This window comes from Gopherus evgoodei, chromosome 1 (assembly GCF_007399415.2).
Source record: "Gopherus evgoodei ecotype Sinaloan lineage chromosome 1, rGopEvg1_v1.p, whole genome shotgun sequence".
NCBI classification, from domain to species: domain Eukaryota; kingdom Metazoa; phylum Chordata; order Testudines; family Testudinidae; genus Gopherus; species Gopherus evgoodei.
Window position 1 is genome coordinate 124,400,268 of NC_044322.1, and position 17,619 is coordinate 124,417,886.

Sequence of the window (17,619 nt, forward strand, 5' to 3'; positions counted from 1 at the left end):
CGTTCAAACTGGAAGGAGGGCGTGGGAACAAATATTTACCCCAACTATTTACCCTTAATTTGAGAGACAATTTGTCTGTTAATGCGGACGGGTATCCATAGTTAAGGAGTCGAGGGGTTTGGAAAGTTTCATTGATGTACAAAATTGCAGTTCAGGAAAGTTCATATGGCTCACGACCTAGGGAGTGAGTAAGACACGTGGAAACTGCGTTCTAAGACCATCCTTGCCAAATCCTCTCCTTTTCCATAAAGAAGAGTTTAACTTTGGAATATCTATTCGAATAGGTACCTGTGTGTGTTTTACTAGAAACCTAATCTACAAAAAAAGTGGGTCTATATATGTTAGCAATATATATATTTAAATATATATAATATATAAAATATATATAAAATCAAGGTATTTTGACTATATCTTTTTATCCAGAAATAGGCAATTTCCATTTATTATTGACAGGGTTCCGCGGGATATATATTAGGAACTTGGATCTGATTGGCTTGGGCGAAGACAAGATCTGTTTGTTAAATTCTAAGGCTTCAGTTGGCTCCCTCGCTTGTTAAATGAACTCTATAGGTAGGAGGCTACTGAGACGCAACAATACAATAAATGTCAGTGATATCGGCAGTGCCAAGATCAAACGATCAATCCTCGTCCCCTTGATAATCATTTTAAAATCACACAGGGGGAATTGATTTTTTAAAGTGCTTTATTAATTGTTTCCTCGATGTTCTTTTCTCCTCCTGCGGAGATGTTAACTCCAGAGTGTGCGGGGGGGAACAGGGGGGAGGTGTGCACCCCTGGATTAATTAAACACATTTGTATTGTTTTAATGCTCTGTTAATTTTCAGAGCAATCACACACTTTCCTGGAATGGAAACAATGGTCTCTGACTCACGCAAGGAGATCTCGTTTGGATAAAATTCAGAGCAGAGGGTGGGCATGATGATGTGTTTTGATTAACTAATGCTCGCGATGAGGACCTGACACAAGAAAATGCAAGATGAACGCCAGTGGTAACTAGAAATTCCCCCAAATGCCAAATCCTTTGTGTTAAATCCAAAGGGCGGTGGTGGGGGGGGGGGGGGAATCAGCTTTATATTCCGATCGAATTGTGCAGAGAGGAGTTAGAAATGTCACTGCTATTATCTGGACATTACATTCAGGCGGTTATTCCAACTTACAGGGTGGTAATTATGACACGGTGCACAACAAAAATAACCGCCCACCATGAATAAGATGGAAAAATTAGTGACAGCTCCATCTTAAATATGACAATAGTCGTTTAGCTTTAAAACTGTAGACAAATCTAATATTCTATTTGATGTGTACAAACAGGACCACTCCTGCTAACAAATCACCCTTCAATACCACTCACAAGGACAGGTTTGCATTAGACAAAAATTAGACATTTCTAGATCCTAAATTTCCCAGAAAACATCTTCGGGCATCATAATAGCATTAGCCAGAAAACAGATATTGTAATGTTTACACGCATCTGGAGGTGCCTGTATCTATAGGCAAAAACTAATAAGGACCTGAGAGATTTACAACAACCAGCTTCACTGCAAGAAGTGTTTTTCTCCGCAATAGACAACACTTTAAAACAACATTTTTGTTCACTGAATAATTTGACAATTTTTAATTAAAACAGAAACTCGTCATCACGTAGAAGCATAAATATTATGGCAAATGCACATATCCAGCTTGTATTAATTACCTTTTTATTGAACACTCAGTGTATTTGCCTATTGATATCTATACATTTAATTGCAAGAACAGATTTATTTGATTAGCTAGGTCCGTTTTTACTCACAGTGTCGGTAAGCTTAGGATGTCCTTACAATCAATAAAGTCTTCCTTGACTTTCATTTCTGCAACCCATTTACAGAATGCAGATACCTGGTTTTGTGTTTTCTCTTTCCCCCCTTTTCTCTCTCTCTCTCTTTTTGCTTGTGCTCTTTGCCTCCCTAAATCAAGGTGCAAAGATGCCAAACAGTGATGAAATGAAAAGAAAGCCAATTGCTGGACTGAGGTGGGGGAGATAGCTGCTAGAAGTCCGCCTGCGACTATGGAGCAGTCAGTAATTGCTGGAGACAGGGAAAGCTGGGGGTTGGGCTGAGGTAGCCATGTATAAATAGTGTGATCTCAAATTGAAAGGCATAAATAACAGCAGGAGTGATCTAACTCTATACAGCCCATCTTCTACGTGCAAAAAAAAAAAAAAAAAAAAAAAAAAGCGGGCAGAGGACGGCCAGATCTCCTACTGAAAACAAGTGGATCTCTGTGGATAAGATCGCCGGGCAGCCATGGAAGAACTTACAGCTTTTGTATCCAAATCTTTTGACCAGAAAAGCAAAGAGAGCAGCAGCAGCAGTAGCAGCAGCAGCAAGAAGGAGACTATCACGTACAGGGAAGTTTTGGAGAGTGGGTTGGCTCGATCTAGGGAGCTTGGAAACTCTGACACTAACCTGCAGGACATTACTGAGAGCAGCAACCATTGCCCGGTGCATCTTTTCAAGGACCACGTAGAGAGTGACAAGGACAAACTGAAAGAGTTCAGCACGGGCAGGACTTCGGAAGGTAAGCACTGTGCAGGCGGCAGCCCCCTCCGCAAATCCGGCTCCATGCCGGGAGCCTTCCTCTCCCTCTTTCCACACTGCGGCCCTTCAGCTTTGCCGGTCGCCTTAAATGAGGGGTGAAACTCAATTAATTGAAACCGATGCGTCCCGATGAGAGCACAAGCTCATCCGTTTCATGCCTTTGTGTGTGCGCGCGTGTGCGTGTGTGTGTGTGTACAGAGAGAGATTTGGTTTAACCGTGAAAGGTAAAGAAGTCACTTTAGTTTAGCCAGATCCCCTCATTTAAATCGGAAATCGGACAGATTCTAAGTGCCTTAACAATGCTCTGTACGGGGGTGAAGTTCCATGTGCAGGAAAATGAGGAAATCTTGTCAAGGGAGTTTTAATGTATCAGAAGACATGTTCTTCCTGTTTCCGGGCCATCAGGATGCTGCTTCTTCTGGGAGAAAGCAGGACCTTAAGGCGCTGCCTTTGGACAATTTTGTATTTCAGAACACAGATCAGTCAGTAGATTGTTTCCCAATATATGTGGGTAGTGAGAAGTCATAAAGCAGCATAGGTCTGCGTGTACTCTAAGGGGCAGATAATCATGGAGCCAGAGAAACATTCCGAGCCTTGTATACATATGCTGTCATCAGGTTCAGGACATTCAGTCCTGTCGGGCAATCTCACCTTTGTCAAACTAGTTTCATCTCTACATCCCTAGCCGCTATCGAATTTTAAAACATTAGTACTTTTTCTTTCATTCATTCACTCTTTCTCTCTCTCTCTCACACATACACACACACACAAAACATGGGGGGAACAAAACGCTGAGAAAGTGTCTCCGGGCAAATTGGACACGTCGACCTGTCCAGGGAGCTACTAGGCTACACCTGGCGATAATAAAAATCGTTGAATTGGTTTGTGAACAACCACCAACCTTTCAATTAAAAAAACAACAACAAAAAACAAACAAAAACCAATTTAATGAAACGCTGACTGAAAGACACTTGAATTCATAGTCAAAACCCCATATATATTTTTTAGAATAATTCTTTTTTAAGTTAAACATTCTTTAAGTATTATAATGTATACAGAAGTATATTTCACTTAGCACTTCGCTATTTTTATTTTTAATGATCAAGATTACAAAGCATGGACACCATTTATAGACATGATCCAAAGAGGAAGTCGAAACCAGGATATTGTTCAAAACTCCTTTTTTTTGTTCTGTACATATAAATGTTAGACTGTGTTTATCTAATCTAATTAGTCCATGTATAGAGGGGTGGGGTGGAGGTGAGAGGGCGGAGTTGTGCAAGATGAGGTGTTTGTGACAACTTCTGTTCAGGTGAGGATTCAGTCTAATTTCAATATGCTATTCCAATCCCACCGATCTGACTATCCAATATTTTGTATGCACTGTGGGCACGCTTAACTCTCTGCAGAACATACATCTACCACAAGACGCAGATTATCTTTCTACAGGGCTCATCTTTATTTATTCATTTAGTCAGAAATATCTTATTTAAATACGGCTTCATGAAAACCATACACATTACAATGAAGAATGCGGGCCAAACGCCTGTTTTCGGCAAAGGGCACGCAAACTTGGAAGTGTTAAGCAGTCTGTGAGGAGGGGGCAGTGAATTGATTTGAACTGTTGTAGCTTTAAGAGAAGAAGTGAAAACAAACATTTGGATATTGGTGCCCTTTTCCCCTTGGATTTCCACTGGCACAGACCCTGCTTCATTCAAATATTTTCATTTAGTCACCATCTATTTTCTTAGGGGGTGGGGGAGAGAAATACAATTCAACATTATCTCTGAATATTTATTCTCACTCCCAGCCCCCCACTGGTTGTGAGGTGGATCAGAACAAAAGAAGCAACTGGGGGAGGGGGAAATAACTTGCTAGGACTCCTTAAATAGCGGGCGATGGAACAATCTGGGGAATCTTTTCAAGGCTATACAGTCAGGGTTGGTCGAGGACATGCTGCTGGCTGGCACAAGCGTGATTAAAATAGACACCCTCTGCTGATCTAATGGCTTTGGTCATTTTCCTTATGATGATTAAAAGAGGACTTGCGCTCTAGGTCTCTTTTCTACAACATGCCAGAAAGAAAACGCGGGGGGTTGTTTTTGGCCTCCTTATGTTTTCCCCTCTTCAGTGTAAATCTCCACATGCATCAGCTCAGGTTATAAACGTTCCCCCGCCCCTGGCACCTTCTTTTCTAGCGATTTCCCCAAAGGCGGGCAAGATAGGGGTGAGGAGCTAGAGAGGAAGCAAGTTATTCCTTGATGGGTGGGGAGGGGGATCTGTTCCCCTCCCCCCCCGATGTAACAAGGCCAGATTCTTTCAGCGACACAGAAGGATGAGCGGCCCCTGCCAACAGCTTGGAGTTTGAAGTTTCCCCAGGTATCATTTTTGGCGAAGTGGCTCAGGCCCGTGTAACTAAACAATGGACAATTTATCTTACCACGCAAATGTTTTGCCTTCACCCCAACAGCGGTGGGCAATGCCCTGCATAACAGCATTTACTTCTAAAGCAAACAGCACCGCAGAGCTCTCCCTCCCCACGCCCCTATCCACTGGCTCTACATAGTGTTAGCAGAATGATTTCCCAGTATTCATCTGCGACACTTCGTAAACTGCAGTTACCAGAGGATAATAGGTGCTGGTTAGTTACTTGTTTTTAAATGGACCTCACATGGCGAAATTAACCAGCTAACTAACCCCCCCGCCAGCCACTTCTTTTTCCTCTCCTTTGCTGTTCCTGAAACAGTGGCTCAGACCATCCTGCTATTTAAAACGAGCGATGGTGGGACCCAGTGATTAAATATTTTGCAGCATTCCCCTAGAGTGCAGCTGTATTTTGGGGCCCGATGCTGCAGTCTTCACTCACGCATAACTTCCACTGTAGTCCACTGGAGTAACATCCCTGACATGGCTCTGTGATGGTGTTGTTTTTTTTTCTGTTCCAATCGATTGCTTACGCTTTCCCTGCACTGTTGCTCTAGTTGAGTGACAGGGTGTAGCTAGTGCTAGAAGATGTACCTTGCCATGGGATGGGATACATAATAAATATTTCCCTATAAAGACACAAAAAAACTGCCCTCCCTTCACTGCCCCTCTCCCCCGAAGCAAAAATTCTGTGTGTGACAACATGGGAATGATTTTGTTTAATGGCACTTTCCTCTAGTATAGAATCAGGTTAGGGAAGAGGAGAGGAAAAAAGAAACTAGACTCCTGTGCAAAAGAAACTTTTATGAGATACTAAAGCAAAGCTCTGTGTCCCCCGCTCACCTCCCACCCGGCAGGGATCTACGAGTGCAAAGAGAAGAGGGAAGACGTGAAGTCAGAAGATGAAGATGGACAGACCAAGCTCAAACAGAGGAGAAGCAGAACCAATTTCACACTAGAGCAGCTGAATGAGCTGGAAAGACTTTTTGATGAAACTCACTATCCAGATGCCTTCATGAGGGAGGAACTAAGCCAGAGGCTGGGACTCTCTGAAGCTAGAGTTCAGGTAAGAGAGAGACTCTTGCATTATGTTCCTGGAAATGTCCTCACTTCAGTTCCTGACTGCCAGTGGATTCTAGCACAGTGCCCTGTTTCATTCAAAGCAGGAGAGGTGAAAGCAGAAACAACACGTCTGATGGGAAACCGGTTGTATTTCCGGTGTACTTGTTCTGCTAAATATATTTCTTAAGCTCCTCCATTGCTGCCTTTAATGGGCACGTTTTTAGTAATTATCTAATAACATAATGGATTGCTTTTGTAAGCTCATCTGATCACTCAATATCCTTTCCTTTAATCCCCATCTTTTCCTTTCTCCCTGCTCTCCTTTTATGAGGACGTTATAAAAAAATCAGAAGACAATTGTCATGGATAAGGCTAGACAGTTTGGGTGCTTTGGGACTGGATTATCTAGAGCCGGGGGAAAGGTGCTCCCATCTGACTAGCATAGCAAGCATATGAATTCATTGCACCCCATCTGGTATATTTCCCCCCCTGCCTTTTTTTTTTAAAGTCTCATAATCTTTAGACATGGCCACAAAAATATGGCAATCAAAACCTCACAGAATTGCTCATTGTGTCTTCGAATCGATTTGAAAAAATATTTTAACTTTCTCCTTGATAGCCACGGCGGGAGAAAAAAAAAGAACTAAACAGGGAATCCATTTCAAAAGCAAATGTCATGTAAAAAAGAATTAATAAGATCAACCTGTGGATCTCTGAGCAAGAGCACAGGGCGAAGAAATTTAGAGAAAAACTCTTATCAGCTTATTATTCTCTACGTGGCTAACAGAGGAAGTACATCCTCTTACCTTTTAATCACTTCAGTTTCTCTGAAGAAAAATTACTATTTGTATATAGGCATATATATGTAAATAAATATACACACTAGGCTTCGGAGAGCAGAGGGATTCTCTTTGTTTCTTCCCGTTAAATATTATAAACGTCTAGTCATTGGAAAGCATAGAGGGAGAATCTGTGCCTTCCAATCCTTCCAGTACTTACCTAAGTGGCTATCCAGCTTGAGGCATTTCCCGAAATAAATAGTGTGACTAGTTATTTTTTTCTCAGCTGTGGGGTCTTTCTGTATAAAACAAGCTGGAGAAGGGACCTTGGCGTGTATGCCTTAAAAAGGGAGACTTCTAGGGGAATATTGTAGGGGTTGAAAGGGCTGGTGGCCTACATTCTCCTGGAAGATTGATCTAACCGCACCATATAAATTAATGAAGAGATTAAACTTTTGCTGAAGGGGACATCAAATCTTATGTCATCTTCCCAGATCGTCTTGCTTTGGCTCTGTAATATCTTTCAAGGGCCTTGATGTACTGTTTCTATAAAAATAAATTACTTGTAATTGAATTCTGCACTCTTTTTTTCAAGCAGTTTATTACTGAGTAACAGCACCTTAACAGGAGGTTCATAGTTACAGCAAAATCGGTGCTTCAAGAGCTTGTAGATCTTGAAAGACCACACCAAAAATAAAATATATAAAAAATAAAAATGGTGATATTGATTCAGGTGGGAGTTATAAAGACAAAATTTCATTTCTTTATTTTTTAAAAAGGCTGGTAATAGTAATGTAAAAAAAAGTGAAGTAAGAAGGGAGAGAGTTTAGATAAGATAATTAATTAGAAAAAAAACCAGAGGACTCAATATAGTTAAAAAGAGGGAGTAGAAAAAAGAAAGGAGGAAAGGAAGGATATTTTAATACTTCCAGAACTGTTCTCTAATCCCTGTCTGCACCGCCTGTCCCTTGTTGTTAAAGGATATAGTTTCAATTTAGTGTGGAAATTTGCTGTAAATAAATTGAAGCTCCTATGGTAGCTAGTCCTTATTAACCTTTTATTTTTAGTGTTGTACTGGAAACTCATATCACCCAGCTGTCAGGGTTATAATTGAAAGTTATGAGACCATAGTGAGGAGCAGGCAGTAATTCAATTACAACAAATATCTTTGGGTTTATGGTGCAGGGCTAAATTAAATGTCATTATTCACTGTCTCTAATGGAAATCAAAAGGAAATCAGATTAGAGCATTTGTGAAAGAAATCACTGAGTGATCCTTAATGAAGAAATAACTGTCTAAAACAGTGTACTGTGCTTTACTTAGCATATTCATGACTAATTGGAATTGATCGTGAATCACACCAAGCCTGATTTATTATCGCTTAACGCAGTGGCTAATTCATCACTTTTATTCCTCTTAACCTTATTTTTCATAGCTACAGGGAAAGGGCACTTCGTTTTGCAGATTTAAATATAATTTTTGTTTGAAGGATATTCTGATTTGCAGGGGAAGTTGTTTACACGCTGCTTAAATTCCTCATGACGATTTAAACTCCTTCACCAAAAAAAAAAAAAAAAAAAAAAGAGAGCCAGATTTCATGCAACGATCACAGCCGTACCAAATACAGCGTGGTCGCTGCATCACATGTCCTCACCCGCAATTGCAGTAGCTTGGTACGAAGTTTTAAATGTCTATTATTGGGGTATATTTTTGGTTTGAAAAATACGATTCTTCAGTAGCCTGTAGTTCAAGAAAGCAGAGTGACAATAATACGAAGCCAAGCTGGCGTGAGTTTGAAAGGCAGATATTTTGTTAGCACACGGAAAGATCGTGCTCTTGAAAAATCCAGGTTACAGTTTTCAGTTATACCCGTAGCTCAGGGTTTGCTCAGCTGAAGAGTACTCGCTGTTACTCGCGCGATCATCTAGCGACCCTGAGCAGAAAGAATTGCGCTCCAGAGTGGAGAAGGCCAAATCCTACTTCAGAAAATCACTGAGGTACCCTGGGTAATTAATGCCTTTGGAAGCCTTTCTCTGCACTAATTACTCCGTTGTAAATGACCATTATTAAGGCAATTGAAGAAAGCTTGAAGGGAAAACTTGATGTAGGAAGTGCAGTTAGTATTAATTAACCATATGATCACTTGGCAAGTGTAAGAACATCAAAGGTTGAAGGTGTTTCTTAGCTACAAGATTTTATCAGCACCGTAAGTCAATATTTGTCCACATTTAGTAGGTTTCGTGTAAGAATAAAACTGGGCAAAAACATTTGAATCTGAGAGTCTGACAATCAACTCAACTCACTTTATTAACTAGCCAGTTGAGAAGGGAGAGGAAACAATAAATTCAAACGTTTGAAATACTCTCGAATAGAAGTCAAAGAGAAACAACGACAACTGGATTTTTGCATTTGTTTAACAGTTATAATTACTGGAATTAGATGAGGATTATTGAATTATAGAGATTTTCCTGGTGGTAGTATAAATAATTCCTTAAATCCAAATCTGGAAAGAGTCTGTTATTGCCTGCAAGTAAGAACATGAAAACGTCAGCAGGAACATTTAAAAAAAATAAAAAGTTAATGTAATGGAGAATAATTCAGTCCATTTGCCCAAGTCTGGATTTATTATTTTATGTGCGACCTTAAAATCTCTCAAACCCCATAAAACCGAAGTTTTGGATTGGAACAGATAATCCAATTGGTAACAGATTTTATGGGCTAGAAATCGAGCACTGAAGCTTGACAAAATGTAAAATGTTACTGGTTTGGCTTAAAAAGACTGATAGATCCATCATGAAGGAAGATGTGTGAGGAACACAATTTTGCTATTTGCTTTAACAATCGCGATTGCTCACCCTCTATGGGTGGCACAAGGGAGTGAAAGCCTTGAATCCTGCAAGCCTGGGGAATACTGGGGCCGTGGGTTTAGAAAGAGGGCCAGAGTTCCAGTGTTTGTTTTCAGGACTGTAGAGGCTTTACGGTCACGTTTGATGTGCTGGCCTGGCTCGATCCATTGCCAATCAAAAAAGGAGGAGAACGAATGTTGGTTGTTTTTTTGGTGTCGGTCCCACGTTCTCTGAGCCAGTCTAACAGGACTGTAAGAGCCATAATCACTCACACAACGCGCAGTAGCCACTCAGTAGCCTTGTGTGTGTGTGTTTATTTTATACACATCATTAAAATTATACGAACTGCTTGGCCTCCGCTTGCTAGTCCCGCGTCTCAGCAGCTGTCTGTCTACCTTCCCCTTTTTGTTTTTATTTTTGCAGGTCTGGTTCCAGAACAGGAGAGCAAAGTGCCGAAAGCAGGAGAATCAGATGCATAAAGGTGGGTCTGAGAGCCCGGATTCAGGCAGTGCATGGGTGGCATGGTTACTGAGCGCTGGACAAGAAGGCCGGGAATGGCATGAAGGGAAAGTACCACCCACGGGGCTGACCGTGCCATGTCTCTTCTTGCAGGTGTTATCCTGGGAACTGCCAGCCATTTAGACGCCTGCCGAGTGGCCCCTTATGTGAATATGGGAGCCCTGAGGATGCCTTTCCAACAGGTAGTTCGTTTTGCTTCCCGTTAAACGCCTGCCCCAATGTCTGGAGCTCCTGCCTGCACTCCTCCTCTGCTGCCCTTTCACCGCCAAAGGAGGAAGTGGGACACCTTTACAAGTGCCATTTATAGCGAAGTTGGCACGTATTAAAAGCAAGCTGTAAAACTTCAGAAGTGGCCTCTTTCCAACCCCCCCCACCCTTCTCGCCTCCCCTGCCCAGGCAGAGGCAGGCGGCTGTAGGTCTGCCCCTCCTTTCCCGGTGTGCTCTGGCCTTGTGGGAGCGTCATGCGCAACGGAAGGAATCAGCGGTCCAGCCAAACCCTCCACCCCCTGGAAGGCTCAAGTCTCCTGCGCTCGGTCGAAGGGGAGTTTGGCTGCAGGATCAGGCCCTTGCATTAGGAGAGGGAAGGGTTGGGCAGCCTTGCCCAGCATCCTCCCTCGCGGTCCCCTGATGCTGACAGAGCGCAGGACAACAGGCAGGGAAGGTGGGGAGCCTCTTCCTTCGCTAGACGTGGGCTGTGTGTGTGCTGCTGGCCGCCCTCGGAAGGATGAAACCGGTGCATTGTGCAGCAGCCGGCTCGTTGGGCCCGCACGTGGCAAAGACGAGCCTCCCCGTTAGGAGTTGACCCTTCTCCAAGCCCAAACCCAGGGAAGGTGACTCGCCCGGAGCTGGCTTCCTCCCTGCAAAATGGATTCCACCGCGGAGAGTCCAGGAAACAAAAATGCTCCTGGGGCTGCTTGCGTCCATTTTCCTTAGTAAAACCTGGGCGCGGGGGATGATAACGCGCTGGCTTTTGCTCCCAGTGCAAGGGCTGGGCGCTCAGGTTGGCTCAAACTGTAAACCCTGTATATAATGGAAACCCCTTCAATACCCTAGTTCCAGCACCTCTATATGGGGGGAAAGTTTTCCCCTTCACTCTGTCTATATATATATATTGGGCCTAAGTCTGCTCCCTGCTCCATGGGTGTAAATCAGGAGCAATCCCCGTGAAGTCAGTGGAGTTACACTGGCATACAACCCAGGTAACAACGGAGAAGAGCGGCAAGCCCGCCCAGATAACCACTTAACAGGGCAAGCTACAGTTTGTGGCATTTCCTTTTTATGTCTTTACATAAGCGATGGAGGAATCGGTTTTCCAAAAGCAAACTAGGTAGAAGGGATAGATTAATGCTATTGATTTTTTAAAAACACATATCTTGGGGCAGAAAACCCACACCCGAGGCGGGGAGCTCTCTGTCAATCCAGTGTGTTTGTGTTGGTCTAGAAAGCTCCGAAGTAAACATTGGCGATTGGTCCCTGTTCCAAGGTTAAAGAGTTTTTAGAAAGCTATAAATAAACATCCCTAGGAAAAAATGCTATTTAGCACTTGTTGGCGCCCAAGCGATGGCCAAATCATTTTTGTAAATACTGGAAGGCCTAAATATGCCTCTATTCTCTCTGTATAAGTGCTGAGCGGAGTGTTTAATATCAACCAGTCAGTTCTCGTCCAGCTTTGCAGTACCTGTTTGACTCAAGCCAGTGCCTACCTGTCTCCTTTATTCATGCTCCCCGCATTTGCTGCGTGCAAGGGGTTAAATCGGTGACTCCAGTCACAAGCCCGTTCCCAACTTGCAGCTCTGGTCCTTTCCTTGAGAGCGCAGTAACCTGCACAACCCGTGCTGTGCACTGGGGAAAGGGCCCACGTGTTGGTTTGTTCAGAGGGCTGTGGACATTGTGTTCCCCTTGAACTGCGCCGATTCGAATTCCTCGGCCCGCCGAGCCCTGCTGCGCTTTCTTGCCACAAGATCGCATCTTGTGCTGCCAGACCACGCGAGCGGCTCTGTCGCCAATGCGCAGTCACCCTTGCGGGGACAACCGAAGTTGGAACCGCACTAAGAGTAGGCCGGATCGGCGGGCAGGCAGTCGAGGAAACGGCAAATAAACGGCTACCACCGGTGGGTAGCGAGAGGTGAGCTGGCGCCAAGTGGATCGGCTTCATAAACCGAGTCCATTTCCTGCCCTCGGAGCATGTGGCTCGTTGACAGCGTAGAGGACGCACCCCGCCTGCCAGAGGCGGAGGCTGCTGCTGCTAGTGCCCCGGGAGGTTGCTAATTCCCTGCCAGGGTTGGGCGAGGAGGGAGAGGGCAGCTCGTGACCCGCGGTGGGCGCAAAGCCCGCACCCACCTTCTCACCCGGCTCCCCTCGCTCTGCTTTCCCAGGTCCAAGCGCAGCTGCAGCTGGAAGGCGTGGCCCACGCCCACCCCCACCTCCACCCGCACCTGGCCGCCCACGCTCCCTACCTGATGTTCCCCCCGCCGCCCTTCGGACTCCCCATCGCCTCTTTGGCCGAATCCGCCTCCGCCGCTGCGGTGGTGGCCGCTGCTGCCAAGAGCAACAGCAAAAACTCCAGCATCGCCGACCTGCGACTCAAGGCCAGGAAACATGCCGAGGCGCTGGGGCTCTGACACTGTCCGCCGTGCTGTGTGCGTGTGTGTGTGTGGCCAGGACTCCTTCTCCGCTCCCTCTTGCCTTCCGCACCACCCCAGCGTGACTCTGCGGGCCCCAGGCCTGCGGGGGAACAGGGGGCGCCGGCTTTTGGAAGGCCTCCAAGTATTTTAAAGACGATCACAACAGCTCCCTCCAGTCCCTAGTTCCGCTGTTTGGCTTCCCTCTCTCCTCCCTTCGCGCTCAAAGCCTGCGCATCCAACCCGGTTCATCTGAAGACTGAGGGAGCCCAGTTGCCTGTCCTTTTTGATTTTCCAGGCACCTAGCGCCCCACAGTTAAACCTGCTCCCCCAGATGCAATGGTAGGGTGAGACCATCTCGGACCTGACTTAAGTCATCCGATTAAACACATACACACACGCACACACAAAAAAGTAAAGACTTTCCGGAGGATAAAGTAGGCGGGGAACTAAATCTTTAAATTATGCTAATCTGTGAACAGTGGGACATTTGGATTTTGACCCTGGGAAAAGTGATCGCATCAGCGTGAGGTCATCGGCTGCAGTCAGTTCTGCGACCATGTGCATGTGTCTAACTCAACACATTTTCAAGATCGTAACATCTATTAAAACAAAACAAACAAAAACATAAAAAAGATCCTTGGGGCTGGTCTCCATTAAAGATGACATTTCTTTGTTGCCAACAGTATTATTTTCACTGCCATGAATATCTTCCATCGCTGAGGAGCTGCTGAAGAAGAACTGGTTTGAATTTAAATGTGGAATTTCAGATTTGAGGCAAGGCAGGTTTTTTTTTTCCAGGAAAAAAAAGCAGCAATAACAACAACAAAAAAAAAAGTGTGTCTCAAATGGCTAAAAGTCTTTTGGAAGGAAGAAAAAAAACGAGACAGACTAGAATTTACTAACCATTAGTGGTGACTTGAATGATGGGAACAATATGAATGCACCTGTTTTACCCAGAATCACCAGAATTAGCTGAGATGCATTGTGCCATAGGAGCAGGTCGACTTCCTGATTTTTAGTCCCTAATGTCTGGATCTTTGAATTGAAATCTTGCTATTTTACAGGATATAGAAAGAATGACTCACACAACAAAGATGGACATGTGGTTTTAAGGCATAATACTGATGCAGCATTACTTTTAGTGAAATGCAATTAAGTGCAGTAAAGTGCAATACTGTAAATATTATAGATTAAAAAATAGCCGTACATTCTTATTCTGTTATTAACCAGTTCTGCAAGAACCATAACTTAAGTCCTTTATGCTCAGACTGGGTACATTGCAGTTTAGTGCCAAAATGACAGTCCGGGTCTTCTAGGAATGGATAAAAATATATGTATCACATATGGAAAAAGATAGATACTATGATTTCTAGTCAAGTTAATGTGCCATATTTCTGGAAAGTAAGATGAAAAGCCTGTATGACATTTTTGCAATCATTTTAAGTAAAACAAAACAAAAAAAGTAAATGTTTTGTAGGGGTGGACAAGTTCAGTGTTTGCCAATTTTTCTTTTTTCCAGTTATGGAGACACCAAATACAAACTTGTCTAAGCAGCATAGCTAGTCTAAATGGGGGAAACTCCCTTGAAATTATATTACCAAAGTGTCTGGGTTTACTAACCCCCCATGTTTTTATTTGTTATGTAATTCTCTCCTAATCAATTTATTATGTTGTGGGTTTGTTTGTGAGAACAAATACTGCTCTTGTCTACTTCTAACAAGATAGCTCAATTTTCTGCCTTTGTTATCAAGGCCTGCATTCATGAAAGCTTATCCTCTCAATAGTACTGCCAGTAAGCCTGTTTTTTCTTTCTCATGTGTATTTATCATCTAGTAATCCATTACTAATTTTGGCTTTTGCTGATATTTATCAAATCCAAATATTTCCATAGGGCAAAAAGTAATGCATTAGATCTTTTCAGTTTTAGACATTTGCATTTCCCCCCCAATTTTGATACTTTATGACAAGCAGATTTTCTGAAACATCAAAGTGCTGCCATTTTCCACCTATTATTATGTGAAAAGTGGTTATATTTTGGACATGTTAGAGTTTATAAATTTTACCTGTCTTTGCTACCTCTTTGTGAAAGCCTAATATCTCTTTAAACCAAGGCCATAATGCTAATATAACATTAACCATTGCAAAGGGACATGGGGAATAAACCCAGACAATTAGCAAGGTTGGAACTAAGACCAAACTTTATCTAGAAGTATAAACTTTATACTATATCATTACTATAAATAACATTTGTACATTCTAGATAAAGTTTGGTCTTAGTTCCAATCTTATTACCGATATCACATTTTACGACAAAAATAATAAATTCTTTTCCCCACAACAACTCCAGCATTTTCAACTCCATATTTTTAACATACACATAGAGAATTTCACCATAAGGAGGCACTAACCTCTAACAGATGAGCAGTTATACTGGCTACCCACAATACTGTGGGGTAGTGTGTTGCACAATATTCATGGCTAAAGGTTCAATCCTGCAGCCTTTATTTACTTGGTAAGAAACTCACCTTTGTGCAGAGGGCCAGCACAAGCTTATGCACTGCTCACATCCCATTTAACCCCTATTTTGAGTGGTCGTCAGCCATGCTCTGGGCTTCTACACAGGAGTGAATTTAAATAGTTCCAGTGACTTCAGTGGAACTTCTCAAGTGAGGCGATGCTGCAGAATTGGGCCCTGAGAGCCTTCAACCATCTTAGAAGTGAAGTTATCTGCTTAACTGCACTTCCTGAAGTGTATTACATTTATAAAATATATCTGGTTACATTTTGAGAACAGTTGCTACTAACAAGTTGATCTTTGGTGTTATACTGAATACCAGCACAGTAAGAACTTTCATATGCCAGTCAGATTTCTCCAAATTTGTCTGGGTTGGTGTTACTCTTTTTTGCATTACTGAAAACTCTACCAGTTTCTTAAGACGGGTTAATCATATCAGTGGACGGCTCAGAGATATCTAAACTGCACTGGAGAACTGGAGGCAAGTGGCAGCAGCTACTAGTTTAGCAGGGTTTGAAGTAGGAACAATAGATCATCCTGGGAAAAGGGCAGGATGCCTCACTATATCTATATGCTGCTCCTGCATTTCATTCAGCATAGCACACATACCAGATGCAATCCTGACAAGGGAATGAAGGTGCTGCTGCCAAAACTGCTTCTGCGTTTCTTATTTCAAGAGCAGAATAGTCGCAGTGACACTGGGGCTCACTGGGTCCAGCTTTGGATGGGACATGCAATTGGCCCTCTCTTCTTTCTTCCTGGCCTTGTGAGAACTCCTGCTTCAGCTGGCACTTGTAAGGGCCAAATCCTCAGAGAGTGAAAATCAGTGCAGCTCTGTTAACCTCAGTGGGACTGCCCTGATCTGCACATAGTGAGGATCCGGACCTCAGTCTCTTTTCTGTCTCAATCACTGTGCTCTATTCTTCTTTCATTTTATCGTGAACTTCTTCAGCAGGTAAATGGTTGAAGATAAGACAATTAAGGTTCTGAGATATTTAGTAAAGTTAAAAGATTATCTTTACTGAATTAATTTCACAGATAGCATGAGCATCATTTATTGGACATCAGTGGCCAGTTAGTCTTTGCATAATCTCACATTCTGAGAAATGAGAGCTTTCCACAGATCATCAGAACAATGTGCATTGGATGGAATTCTCTTGGCGTGGGTCTTCATTTAGTGGGAACTGGCTTCTGGCAAAGGTCTTCCTCAAAAATTGGGCATGCTATTTTGAAAATAACTTGAACGACTTCAAAATAAATTATTTTGCCTAGAAACAAGTATATAAAAATTCAGAACAGGGCCCAATTTTTAATCATACACAGCCCTTTATAATCAAAAGATGAAGCTCAGCTACAGATTTTTTTTTGAACTGTCAAAATACGTGTAAGTATTTGTATCAATTTGAATAAGCAGCTGACTCTATAACTCAGTTTCTATTGACTTGGGAAAGTCAAGAAATAAACCAACGAGATCTGATTTTTTTGGCTTAGTAGGACCATAGATGTAGTAATATTTTGGTTTATTAATCATAATCCTTAACGTTCATATAATGCCTTTTACATGAAGTAGGTAAGAATTATCATCTCCATTTTACAGAGGAAGAAATTAAGGCATAGAAATTAAGGACCAGATTCTACCTTCCGTAATCATATTGAATACTATTTTTTGTACTGTGGTAGTGTCTACAAGCCGCAATCAGGAATGGGACTCCATTGTGCTAAGCACCATCCAATCATATAACAGAGAGAGTTCCTGCACCAGAGAGTTTACCGTCTAGTACCTTAGGTCCAAAGGTAATATTCAGCATGATTATGGGTGACAAGCCTTAATTTGCTTTCCTAAGACCATGCATCTACCACCCAATCGAAAGCCCCTTTCAGTCAATGGAGTTTTTCCTTTGACTTCAGTGGAGCCAGATTTCATCCCAGGTCTCTAGTTTGTGGTGGAAATATGATTAGAACTCAGAATTTCCTAGCGCCTAATCACATGCACAATTCCCTAGAATATCCTGACTGCCAGTCTCATCTACTAACAATTTCTCACACAGACTAAACACCCCTGATGTCACTCTTTTGCATGCTTGTTCTGCCCGTTTTTGTTTCGACATTTGCCCATGAAATGATTAAAAAAAAAAACCCTAGCAACATAATTTTGAGTTGACACACTGAGATCATTGATTCAAATACTTTAGTACACACAGTCTTGTGGAAATCTGAGACAACAATAAGGATAAACACAGATTTTTTGGAGGG

At 42.8% G+C, this 17,619-nt stretch overlaps 1 protein-coding gene across 2 annotated transcripts; it reads left to right on the forward strand.

Annotated features, from left to right (window-relative positions):
• The first annotated feature begins 2,244 nt into the window (after positions 1-2,244).
• Positions 2,245-15,036, forward strand: SHOX (short stature homeobox). 2 transcript variants are annotated; one of them, XM_030571632.1, is made up of 5 exons: positions 2,245-2,577; positions 5,879-6,087; positions 10,132-10,189; positions 10,321-10,412; positions 12,603-15,036. In XM_030571632.1, exons 1-5 carry the CDS (start codon positions 2,304-2,306, stop codon positions 12,846-12,848), a joined length of 879 nt encoding a protein of 292 aa, XP_030427492.1. In that variant the 5' UTR covers positions 2,245-2,303; the 3' UTR covers positions 12,849-15,036. The 2 variants fall into 2 exon arrangements, with proteins under 2 accessions (XP_030427492.1, XP_030427502.1); XM_030571642.1 differs by having other exon boundaries at positions 10,321-10,409.
• The last annotated feature ends 2,583 nt before the right edge of the window (positions 15,037-17,619 follow it).

Excerpts from the sequence above, each read along its gene's own strand:
- SHOX (XM_030571632.1), top strand. The coding sequence starts at position 2,304 with ATGGAAGAACTTACAGCTTTTGTATCCAAATCTTTTGACCAGAAAAGC. Across the intron at positions 2,578-5,878 it reads CACGGGCAGGACTTCGGAAG|GGATCTACGAGTGCAAAGAG; the intron begins GTAAGCACTGTG and ends CCCACCCGGCAG. Across the intron at positions 6,088-10,131 it reads TCTCTGAAGCTAGAGTTCAG|GTCTGGTTCCAGAACAGGAG; the intron begins GTAAGAGAGAGA and ends TTATTTTTGCAG.